Below are 12,368 nucleotides of genomic sequence, written 5' to 3'. Positions count from 1 at the left end.
AAATTTAAGTAATTATTAATTCTTTTCGTATCATTTGATTTATCGTTAAATATACTTTTATTTATACATATAGTTTTACACATTTCATAAAAGTTTTTGAATAAGACGGAACGGTCAAACATGTTTAAAAAAGTCAACGATGTCAAACATTTAGGGAAGGAGGGAGTATTAGTGAAAAAAGTAATTTGTGATTAAAATTTTTACATTTATGTTTTTAAATGACAATGTTTGCTGCATCAGGGGGCCACCAGCATACTCCCTGCTCGGCCTAAACACCAAAGAAAAGGATGTCTTAAGTTTTCATAAGTGTCCCGATGGTAAAATACCATTCAAATGGTAAAATATCATTTGAGTGGTAAAAAGAGAAACTACCTTTCGAGTGAAAAAGTACCATTCGAGTGGGAAATTACCATTCGAGTAAGTTTATATTGTTAAAGCAAATCGTCTCTTTTAAGTGCATTCCTAACCAATGACAGGTACAATATCAAGAGCCAAGCAGGTGGAAAAGAGTGTTCGAACACCTAAGATAGAAAAGACGACCCAAGTTGGAAAACACTACTCGAGCAATGAAGATGCCAAAAGAAGATTCCATGGGGACCACTCTCACTCACTCCGGCCAGCTGGCACCAAAAGACCATAATGACCTTTCAAATGTACCAGATTGCCTCTAGAGTTGTTGACATAGCAAGAACATAATTGTAAACTCACAAAGGCCCATGGGAGGCAAAGTTATAATATCACATGTACGGCTGTGGACTATATAAACCAGCCAAAAGCCTATAGCAAGACAAGACATAATTCAATAGAGAAATATTCACCATAAAAGTTATGCATTTTGTGTTCGGGCTCATTTTCCAGGATAGACGGGAAAAGGAACTTTCCCGTTTATCTCCAAACTTGTCCATGACCTAAGGTTACGACAATGTTGTAAAAGAAACTATGATAAAAAAAACTCAAGAAAACAACTTTAAAATTAAGTTAAAAAATTTAAATTTTGGCATTGGCATATGCTGATTGGGCCAAAAATGAGAGCCTATTTGAAAGAGTTTCCAGTAGCTAGAGTTTCATTCAGAAAACCACCAATCGTGTTTGGCCAAAAACAAGAAAGGGCCAGGCCACCTAAACTGCACTGCACTGAAGGACAGGAGGAGAAAGGAATAGAGGATCGGAGGATGAGCACGGTGTGCGTCACCGGAGGCGCCGGCCACATTGCGACATGGCTCATCAACAAGCTGCTGTGCAGAGGCTGCGTCGTGCATGCAACCCTGAGGAATCTTGGTAATAATCTTCTTCCCCATCCCCACAGCTCGCAACCTCGCTGAATTTCCAGTTTGCAGCATATGAAGCCATCCGCCATTAATTCGGTCATGATATTGTTTTCAAGATAATATAAACTTTATTGAACTCAGCCAATTACATTAAGATGATACAATCGTACTGAGATCACGGTCTTATGGATGGAGGGGATGAGAAGAAGACGAATCTGCTGATGAGGATGCCCGGTGCCGAGGAGCGGCTGGTGCTGTTCGAGGCGGACATGTACGACGCGGCCACCTTCGAGCCGGCCATCGCCGGCTGCGACTTCGTCTTCCTCATCGCCACCCCGATCCATCACGACCCTCGCAGCACCAAGGTACACACAACAACAAATGCATTTAGGCAGCTCATCATCGAGATTCGAGAGGCTTATATATAGAGTCCCGCTCCGGTGCTTTCTACCTGGAGTAGAAAGCAATCTGAGCCGTTGATCATATTTAGTTAGAGGGTTGAGATTTAGTTCTACTCCCACCATAATTAATAGTAGTAGAAATTTGGAAGGGCATATTTGTCCAGAATAATAATTCGCGTAGGGGTATTATCGTAGTTTATCAGTATCTAACTCACCCTCTCCCTGCGCCAACCCGGGCCACTACATCGCACTCGTCACCCTCCGCGTCGCCGAGGAGATGCGGCCACCGCCGCCGCCACCGCCGGCGCGGGCCGAGCAGCACGGCACAGGCACGGTGCGGGTGACGCGGGTGAAGCTGCTCAAGCCACGGGACGCGCTGCTCCTCGGCCAGGCCTACCGCCTCATCACCGTCGACGAGGTCACCAGGGCGCTGCATGCGAAGGAGAAGTCGAGGAGGGCGGCAGCGCAGCATTACCTAGAATCCAAGCCCGCCGGCGCCGCCGGTGTTAGGATCAATTCTGGCGGCGACGACCACACGCGGCCTATTAGGCCTGCACATTTATATATTGTTTCCTGCAGATGCAGTTGGTAGTAAGACAAGTGCTAGAAATTTGTCAAGTTAGGTGCCAACACCTGAACTTGAGTTCCCCTGCAATGAACAAGGTTTGGTCGTTGAAGAACTGAAATGATTGACAGAACAGATCATCAAAGGGAAACTGGAGCATCATGCCATGTTTGTACATGGCTGCAAATATGTTCTGTTGGGGATAACTACCCTAACTTGAATTTATTTTCCTTTCTTGATGAATCCTACTCTCTCATGTCCCAAACACAACTTTGATGTCCTAAATTATAATGCTATCAGGAAAGCAAGTGCTTTTCGAGCCAAACCTACTCATAGAATTTCCATGTATCACCCATTTATAAACACCAATCCTAAAAAGTTTTAGATGCTTGGCTAGCACATCTGTCCAAGACAACATGGGTTTATGGCTGTACAACAAAGCACCAGAAAAAAAAAATCAACCATTGCTGGTTGGTTGGCCGATACAGATTTCAGTAGGTAGAATGCTAGAATATAAAAGAAAGAGCCCCAAATTCCATGGCAGAGAGCCACACAAATCAACGCACGTGCACCACGGAGGAGTGGTCCTTCTCCTGGAGCTTGGAGATGACGAACATGTACAGGTCGCGCACGCGGCGAGGCGCTGGTAGGGCACGCCGGCCGCGGTCACCGCTTCTGCTTCCTTCGCGTCGAGGGACGTCCGATGTGTGCAAGCAGAGCGAAACGATTTTCCCCTTCAATCAACGCTAGCAGCGCCACCGCCGCCTGCCGGGAGTAGCGATAACCCTTTTTTTTAGGAGTAGCGATCGGACTTGATGCGAGCGATCGAGACAGAGAAATATCCCATGCCAAAATTACCCCTAATCTGTATTAAGAGATTACTAATCTACCCTTTAAAATAAAGGGTCGAGATTAATTCTACTTGTAGTAGAATACTTTAAGTAGAGAGCACCGGATAGTGGACTATTGAGTGCTCTGTTTTAGATTAAACTTTACACTACCAGATGACAATAATTAAGATGAGAGGTTGATTCGCATGTTTTTGTTTTGCAGTACAAGAACACCACCGAAGCGGCCGTGGACGCGACGCGCATCATCCTGCAGCAATGCGAGCGATCAAAGACGGTGAAGCGGATCATCCACACGGCCTCCGTCACCGCCGCCTCGCCGCTCCGGGAGGACGGCGGCGGCGGTGGCTACAAGGACTTCATCAATGACTGCTGCTGGACTCCTCTCAACTTCTCCCACCGTTACAGCAATGCCCTGCTGGATGTAATCATCTAATCCAGGCATTTTTCATACGTTTTGGGTTTTGGTCTAAGAGAAACTTCTTCATCAAATTTACAGTAAAACATAGTGTAGCATCTACAACAACCAAATTACAAATTAGTTTCGTTAAATTCACCGTTAAATATACTTTTATATATGTTTTTTAAAAAATGCTGGTATGTTTTTCTATGAACTACTAGTAAAATCTAAAACGACTTTGGACACTGTGTGGCGACGAATTCTACTTTGATTCGTTTGTAGGCGTATCTCTCATCCAAGACCCTCTCCGAGAAGGAGCTGCTGCGTTACAACGAGTCGGAGAGGCCGGCATTCGAGGTGGTGACCTTGGCGTGCGCGCTCGTCGGCGGCGATAGCATCCAGCCCTACCACACGCTGAGCATGCATCCCGGTGATCGTGTCGCCGCTCACCGGCCGTGAGCTCTCCCATGGCGTCCTCAAGTTCAAAAAGGCCTCGCTGGGCTCCGTGCCGCTGGTGCACGTCGACGACGTCTGCGAGGCGCACATCTTCTGCATGGAGCAGCCGTCCATCGCCGGCCGCTTCCTCTTCGCCGCCGGGTACCCCAATATGCAGGACTACGTCGATCACTTTGCTGCTAAGTACCCGGAGATCGAGATGAAGCTCAAAGAGTATGTATTTAGAATCTCGATTGATGATTATTAAATTGATCTCCTTGATCCTTTTTAAGTAATATAACATGTATTGTGTTTGCTCGTGTGATTACGTAGGGTGGTAGGGGAAGGCGTGAGGGTGAAAGTGGATACAAACAAACTTGTGGATTTGGGGTTCAAGTACAAATATGAAGTGGATGAGACACTGGATCATAGCGTGGAATACACTAAGAGGATGGGATTACTTTAAAGAAATTCTACATAACGGTATATACCTTTATAATGAATAGCCGATGTCATCGTGGTACCTAAGTACCAAATCTGGTACTTATATGGCATCATGTCTGGTAGGAGGTATCAGATCCGATATCTATCTAGTATCTACGATATTGTGCTGATGTTTTGCTAATGTTAGTATACATTAGCTATTTCGTTGGAACGATATACCGTTGTGCAGTCTTCCGCTTGCTTTAATGTATAGCACCTTATCTTTTTTTTTTCAAATAGAAATTGTTTACATTGTTTATCTATGCCGTATAAGACGCATGCCAATGAATTTGTTGTTACCGAATGAAAAAATATGTGAGGACTAATGCCAAGTTGGCAACATACTCACTTATGCTTTGAGACCTACCAGCCACGTGTTGTTGGCCAGGACCAAATGTGTAGGGCTGTGTTCTATTTCAATAACGGTACTATTGGACATTTGGACTATTGATTGGGAGATGTATTTTAGTAGCTCTAGTGGACGTTCTGTTTATTGTACGCCAACTAGATAGTTACAAAAAATTTTCAAAAAAATTAACAAGATAGATCAATATGTAATATATCACCTCACAAACATGCAAGTTCAAATTCAACTTCTACAAGTTGTAACAAAAACAACAAATTTAATTATATATATATATATATTAATTTGAGTTATGTTTGTTATTTGTGTTACAATTTGTAGAAGTTAAATTTTAATTTGCATGTTTGTGGATTGATATATTACATATTGATCTATCTTGTTTGTATTTTTTTATTTTTTTTCATAAACGTTTAGATGACATGTAATAAATGGGTGGATGTCCACATCCACTCGAGATGTTAAAACAGTTTCCCTATTGATTGTGCTCTTGATTCATTGTTCAGCTGTTCAGTTGTCTATTCGAAACACCGATGGGCAATGAACTGGAGTATTATTATTGCTCAAGTGTGTCGTGCGTAACTAATGTGCTACTACGTCCTTGTCTGCTGAACAGTCCGATCCAATGATCTTGATCCATCTCTGGTAATATATATCATGACATCATCCCCGCCGCCTCGAGCTGAATTACCCGGAGTCCCATGCATCCATCCGTGGTCCGTGGATCGCATCTGCTCCACCAACGGGCTCCTGCTCCCCGGGGCTGGAATACGTGCCACAAAGAGGAGGGAAAAGGAAAGAGTCCGACTCGCTCAACTTGGTCGCAATTTGATTCATATTTCTTAACCATAACATTGGGTATAACGATTCCTCCAACTATTATAATCATGTAAAACAATTCCGTCGACTATTATGATGGTGGTTTTTTTTTTCTGACATAGATTTTACGTCGTAGCTTGGTTATTAGAAAAAATGAAATAAAGTAGGGTAATCTTCTCTCTCTTCTTCCCTCTCTACCCCCTCTCTCTAACTCTCTCCCTTGTCTTCTTCTCGGAGCCGAGAGCCTAAGAGGCTTACATTGTCGGCAACTACACGCCGCTGACAGCCCCTACTACCAATGGCCACAACGACACAATGGTGGCGGCAGCAACGATGGCATCATCTTCATCCCATCTACCAACATTAACAAGAGACACTTCACCCTCGACTTCGTCCTGACACCAACTCGTGGCAGCTCGTTGACGATGTCTCTAGCGTGGCCTCTCCATCTTGTCCACGGTGCCTCCGACACCAAGTCACCAAGAAGATGACTGGGTGGATGCAGCATTGCTTCCTTGACGTCATGGTGTGTGCCGAAGAGGAGCCACTAGATGAGCACCTCCCTAGTTGAAGATGACTGGGTGGATGCAGCATTGCTTCCTTGACGTCATGGTGTGTGCCGAAGAGGAGCCACTAGATGAGCACCTCCCTAGTTGAAGAGGAGGGGAGTGCTCAGGGTCAGCAGCGGCCACTCTCCTTCGTTGTTGCGTCGTCCGCAAGGAGAGGGGACAGTGGGGCCTCCTGGTCACTCAAGCTCCATTACACCGGGTTCGAGACCTCTCGTGGCGCAGATGGCATAATATAGGAGGAGGATCCGGTGGTGGTAGTAGTGGTCCTAGAGATTACACCTGGGGGGCGGGAGGGAAGGGAGGATCGCTAGTGCTGGAGTCAGCGTGGGGTGACACGATCTCGAGCCTGGTGGCCACCGTCGTCGGCCCGCTTCCTGTCCTGAGTCACCGTTAGAAAATAAGCAGCAACAGAATGACGCCCTTCCTTGCGTCCGATGGCCATGGCACCCCAATCCCCTCAGAGAGAGGAGAGGGAGGGACAAAAGAGGGGGAGGAACCGCTGGTGCCCTCCCAGCTCCCGACTCGCTACCGCCCTCCTAGAAGACAAAACTGCCGCTAGAAGCGTGATGGGGAGAAAGAGAAAGGGAGGAAATAAAAAGAGGAGAGAGATGAGGACTTACATATGGGTCATACAATTTTTTTATTTTTACTTTTTTTTCTAATTATAATGCCATGTAGGATAAATACCACGTTAACATGCGCCACGCAAGATAAAACTATCATGCAAACCACCTGGGAAGATAAATTGAACTGATATTGATAGTTGAGGGAGTCGTTATACCGGTTTTTACGGCTGAGGGATACGAATTAGATCTATATTATTAGGGACCCATATTAGACTTTTTCCTAGGATAAACTCCCCCGGCCCACAACTCCGCAGGTGAACGCCGTGCGTGCAAGCGGCAGTGTGCAGGGGCCTGGCCGCCCGGGTTGCTCGCGTCGAATGGCAGGGTTAAAGGCCTGTTTGGTTGCTGCCCTGAGGGCCCTTTCCACCTGCCTGGCCTGATCCACCTTAGGCGTGCAATTAGCCTCGTCCAAGCGACCAAAATAGGTGGCCTGAGCTCCAGGCGGCAGCATCGATCGGTTGATAATCACCGTCGTAATGCCTGACGAGAATACGCGATGATGCAAACCACCACCGCCTCCTTGCTGGATTCCACAATCGTCGTATTGTGTTTGGTCCGTGCGATGCAATCAGAAGAAACTTTTTTTTAGGGTTTCCAATCAGAAGGAATGATCTATAGATTAATGCTGTCTAATGGGAAGTGTTATAAACACTTTTTTACTCAAAGCACACTGTTTTGCGCCTACTAATTTTCCTCAGGCACGTTTAGTTCAGGACTTCAACCAAACAACCAACTCAAGGATGCCCCATCAGGCAACAAGCACCAAAATTTCAGGGAACTCTCAGGCGCCACTTTTCCTCAGGCAAGTAGCTCACGGTAGCAACCAAACAGTCTCTGCCGCGACAACACCCGCGCCCCCGCCACGCTAGCTGCTACTCCCTCCGTCCCACAGTACAAGAGATTTTGAGTTTTCGCTTGAAACGTTTGACCACTCGTCTTATTCAAATTCTTTTTGCAAATATATAAAACGAAAAGTTATGCTTAAAATACTGTAGATAATAAAGTAAATCATAAATAAAATAAATAATAATTTTAAAAAAATTTAAATAAGACGAGTGGTCAAACGTTGTAAGCACAAACTCAAAATCCCGAGTACGTACTACGACTACGACCCCAGCGCCTGACTCCGATGCCGGTAGCCTAGAACAGATCCAGCCATACGTACATGCAGCAGAATTTGTTTCGAATTTATTCATATTTTTTTTAAAAAAAGAAACAGCTGAGTTTGCTGTAATATAGAGTAATGATCTCTTTTTTGGGTGAAGATTATTTTAATTTTATTATTGTTATATAATTTAGTTAAGGTGAAATTCACTGTGAGGATTCGTTTGGATATATATTTTTCTAGAAAATCATGAGCTACAATTGGTAGTTCGATCATTTCAAATTAACATGCGAGTTTTTTTTGAAGAAATTTCTTATACAACTTCTTTTGTATTTCCAAAACCAAAATAAACTTAAAACCCAACTCAAATACGAATTTGTATTTTCAAAAGCGAACGAACTTAAAAACTGACTCATATGCGGATAACATATTAAAGTACCGGAAAAAACATTTTTAATTTTTATAATAGTATAAAGATAGAGATAGAGATAGCGATAGAGATACAGATAAGAATAAAAAAAGCTTAGTTTGGAGTGCGGTGATTTTCTCAATGGACACAAGTTGACCAGAGGCGGTGGGCTGCTAGTTTGGCAGTATTATGCATAAATACAAGAAGCATGTCTTGAGAAACAGGGCGTTGCTTGTTGGCGCGCCAGCTGCTCCGGCCCAGAAAAGCCCACCAGCCTATTTTTTTTCGCGATTTGTTTTTTCTTTTTATTTTGTGATTTTTTTTCTTTTTTCTGATTATTTCTTTTAATCTTTAGCGCACTTATTTTTTTAAAATGTTTTGAGTTGAAAGTTTTTAAATCTTAACTTGAAAAATTTTTAAATCTGATTTGAAAGTATTCAAATCTCGAGTTGAAAGTTTTCGAATTTGAGTTGAATATTTTCAAATCTCGAGTTGAAAGTTTTCGAATTTGAGTTGAATATTTTCAAATCTCGAGTCGAAAGTTTTTAATCGGAATCGAAAGTTTTCATATTTTTTTAAATCTAACTTGAAAGTTTCAATCGAAAGTTTTCATATTTTTTTAAATCTAACTTGAAAGTTTCAATCGGTTAGTAGAAAAAATCTTCCGGAAAAAAGAAAATCATATCTTAATTACTATCATTATTTACTAATAACTTAGTTAGTTAGGCTAAACTATCCGAAAACGGTCGCCACCAACGCGTGCGCGTTAGCTTTTCCGTGAGAAACACACATTGCAACGCCTGCGAGGGCCGTTTCCACGCCACATGCATTTTGTTTCTTCCACGTTCAAGATACGGACTCCTAGGACGAACAAAACGTATTTTTTTTTTCTTATTAAAACCATTAACATCTGTATCAAGCCCGGTCTTAGTTTTTTCTCTATTTAAACCGGGCCGAGAGAGTCACAGACACCACCATATTTGACTGGACTGGAGGAAGAAGAGATCGAACAACAACAATCGATCGAGGAGAGGTCGTGTGACACGATGAGCAGCAGCAGGCCGGTGTGCGTCACCGGTGGCAGCGGCTACATCGCGACGTGCCTCATCAAGAAGCTGCTGCAGCGAGGCTGCGGCGTGCATGCGACCTTGAGAAATCTCGGTACATCTTACCCATCTCTTCCTCACTTTCTTTCCAAATTCTTGTTGATTCATTCATGGATGCATGCATGGTTGGTGATCATGCATATATCTGACGACAGGAGATGAGAAGAAGACGGCGCTGCTGAGGAGGATGCCCGGCGCGGCGGAGCGGCTGGTGCTGTTCGAGGCGGACATGTACGACGCCGCCACCTTCGAGCCCGCCATCGCCGGCTGCGAGTTCGTCTTCCTCCTCGCCACCCCGCTAATTCATGATCCGCTTAGCACCAAGGTAACCCACGCACGCAGTGCACACTGTCTGGAACTGAAAAAGAGAAAAAAAAAAGGAAAGGAAAGGAAAGTTAAGTTTATCATGCAGCACTCTGGTAGATACAGATGCAGAGGCAGGGTGTAATTTTATTTCATAATAATGGATCCTTCCTTTTTAAAAAAAAAAATTAAATGCAGAAGCCTGGAATTAATAAACTCCAACGATGGCCTGAGTTTAAGATGGATATATCATGGATTATTTGAGTGTTCTGTTTTTTTTTAGAATTCACTACTACTAGTTCTAGGCATGCAGTCAGTAGCAGCACTAGGTGCATTGTGCAACAACAATTAGCAGGATGAGAGGTTGCTGTGTTTGTAAGTTTGTTAATTGTTAATTATGTTTTTATATTATTGCAGTACAAGAACACCACCGAGGCGGCTGTGGACGCGATGCACATCATCCTGCAGCAATGCGAGCGGTCAAAGACGGTGCGGCGCGTCATCCACACGGCCTCCGTCACCGCCGCGTCACCGCTCAGGGAGGACGGCGAGGGGTACAAGGACTTCATCAACGAGTCATGCTGGACTCCTCTTGATCTCTCCAACCGCTATAGCAACGTCATGATGGATGTAATCAGCTACCCATTCTCCGTCAAAAAATATATGTTCACATATCTATCTATCTATCTATCTATCTATCTATCTATCTATCAAGGAGCGTATCCATCCTGCAACTAGTATATTACGAACATCATGCACAACAGCTATAACAAATTAAATGTTATCAATTTCTTTGAAAAGTTTGCACATACTTTTAATAGTACTACACATATATGTAAATTATTTTCAAATCCATTATATTTTAGTGATAAGAAATAAAAAGAATTCTAGTAATTTTAAAAGTATAAGTAATCCCTCCATTTCATATTATAAGTTATTTTGACTTTTTTCTTTTGGTCAAACTTATTTAAGATTTGATTAAGTTTATAAAAAAATAGCTACATCTATCACACTAAATTAGTTTCAATAAGTATGACATTTAATATATTTTGAAAGAATAGTTCTTTTGTGTCGAAAATACTTGAAAATGTTTGAATGGAAAAAAAAATCAAAACAACTTACGGTATGAAATACAGGGAGTATATTTGAATATTGTCTTATCTATCTATCTATCTATACTTAATTATAATTTGATACTGGGAGAGATTTTGCACGCTAAAAAAGTTCTGGTTATTTCTTAGATAGATCATGTTATTATGAACATAGATCTTATTGACAATTGTACACTAGCTTGAGTTGTAAATTTTCAAACTGAATCTCTCATACATGCGGTTCAAATATGAGAAATGATAGATCATCACATGAATTGTGCTTTTGTAGGCTTATGTTTCATCCAAGACACTCACAGAGAAGCTACTGCTGAGGTACAACGAGTCCGAGAGCAGGGCGTTCGAGGTGGTCACCCTGACATGCGCGCTCATCGGCGGCGACACCGACACCACGCAGCTCTATCACTCGCTAAGCATCCCGCTGATCGTGTCGCCGCTCACCGGCCAGGAGCTCTACCACGGCGGCCTCAAGTCCCTGCAAGCGCTGCTGGGTTCTGTGCCACTGGCGCACATAGACGACATATGCGAGGCACACATCTTCTGCATGGAGCAGCAACCATCCATCGCCGGCCGATTTCTCTGCGCCGTTGGGTACCCCAACATGCAGGACTATGTCGACCGTTTCGCTGTCAAGTACCCGGAGATCGCGATAAAGCTTCAAGGGTAAGTGCATTGTTGATTTGTTCTCTCGATCTTATGTTTTCTTTATAGGATATATGAATGTGTCATGTATGTACCGTACTTCCTCCGTTTCACAATGTAAGTTATTCTAGCTTTTTTCACATTTATATTGATTTTAATGAATCTAGACATATATATGAATCTAGACTCATTAATATTAGTATGAATGTGGAAAAAGTTAGAATGACTTACATTGTGAAACGGAGGGGGTAGATCTTATATCTGTTTGTTTGTGTGGTCTGTGTTAGGGTGATTGGGAAGGATGTGAGGGTGAAAGCGGATACAAACAAGCTTGGGGATTTGGGGTTCAAGTACAAGTTTACGGTGGAGGAGACGTTGGACAGCAGCGTGGAATGTGCCAAGAGGCTGGGATTACTTTGAGCGTGCCAAGCAGTATAATTTCTGTCCTAATGTCTGTATTTGTTCCGGCCCTTTTACTCCAACCGTATCTAAGAAATGTACCCTAAAGCTATCAGAACATTGTTCATCGATAATATTACCTCCGTTTCAGGTTACAAGACGTTTTGACTTTAGTCAAAGTCAAACTGCTTCAAGTTTAACTAAGTTTGTAGAAAAAATAATAACATTTTTAACCCAAGACAAATTTATTATGAAAATATATTCAATTATTGATTTAATAAAACTAATTTGGTACTAGTATTACAAATATTACTATATTTTTCTATAAACTTAGTCAAATTTAAATCAGTTTGACTTTAACCAAAATCAAAACGTCTTACAACCTGAAACGGAGGGACTACCATATATGCGCTCGACAGCTAGAGCCATCGCATTTGCCATCTTGTCATTTGACAATGTCATTTGCTGGAGCCTGGAGGCCCTTCCACTCCACCAACCGTCTGTCTATTTCTCCTTTTTT

At 42.9% G+C, this 12,368-nt stretch overlaps 1 protein-coding gene and 1 pseudogene across 1 annotated transcript; both read left to right on the top strand.

Annotated features, from left to right (window-relative positions):
- Positions 1 to 1,089: 1,089 nt before the first annotated feature.
- LOC107276433 (NADPH HC-toxin reductase 1-like) lies at positions 1,090 to 4,659 on the top strand (annotated as a pseudogene).
- Positions 4,660 to 9,213: 4,554 nt separating this feature from the next.
- On the top strand, positions 9,214 to 12,006 carry LOC4343827 (NADPH HC-toxin reductase 1). The gene is made up of 5 exons (XM_015790283.3): positions 9,214 to 9,450; positions 9,551 to 9,720; positions 10,116 to 10,328; positions 11,079 to 11,470; positions 11,737 to 12,006. Exons 1-5 carry the CDS (start codon positions 9,336 to 9,338, stop codon positions 11,867 to 11,869), a joined length of 1,023 nt encoding a protein of 340 aa, XP_015645769.1. The 5' UTR covers positions 9,214 to 9,335; the 3' UTR covers positions 11,870 to 12,006.
- Positions 12,007 to 12,368: the final 362 nt, after the last annotated feature.

This window comes from Oryza sativa, chromosome 7 (genome assembly GCF_034140825.1).
Source record: "Oryza sativa Japonica Group chromosome 7, ASM3414082v1".
Classification (NCBI taxonomy): domain Eukaryota; kingdom Viridiplantae; phylum Streptophyta; class Magnoliopsida; order Poales; family Poaceae; genus Oryza; species Oryza sativa.
The sequence above is the reverse complement of the archived record's forward strand: the minus strand, read 5'-3'. Positions and strand labels throughout refer to the sequence as shown.

Excerpts from the sequence above, each read along its gene's own strand:
- LOC4343827 (XM_015790283.3), top strand. The coding sequence starts at position 9,336 with ATGAGCAGCAGCAGGCCGGTGTGCGTCACCGGTGGCAGCGGCTACATC. Across the intron at positions 9,451-9,550 it reads TGCGACCTTGAGAAATCTCG|GAGATGAGAAGAAGACGGCG; the intron begins GTACATCTTACC and ends ATCTGACGACAG. Across the intron at positions 10,329-11,078 it reads ATAGCAACGTCATGATGGAT|GCTTATGTTTCATCCAAGAC; the intron begins GTAATCAGCTAC and ends GTGCTTTTGTAG.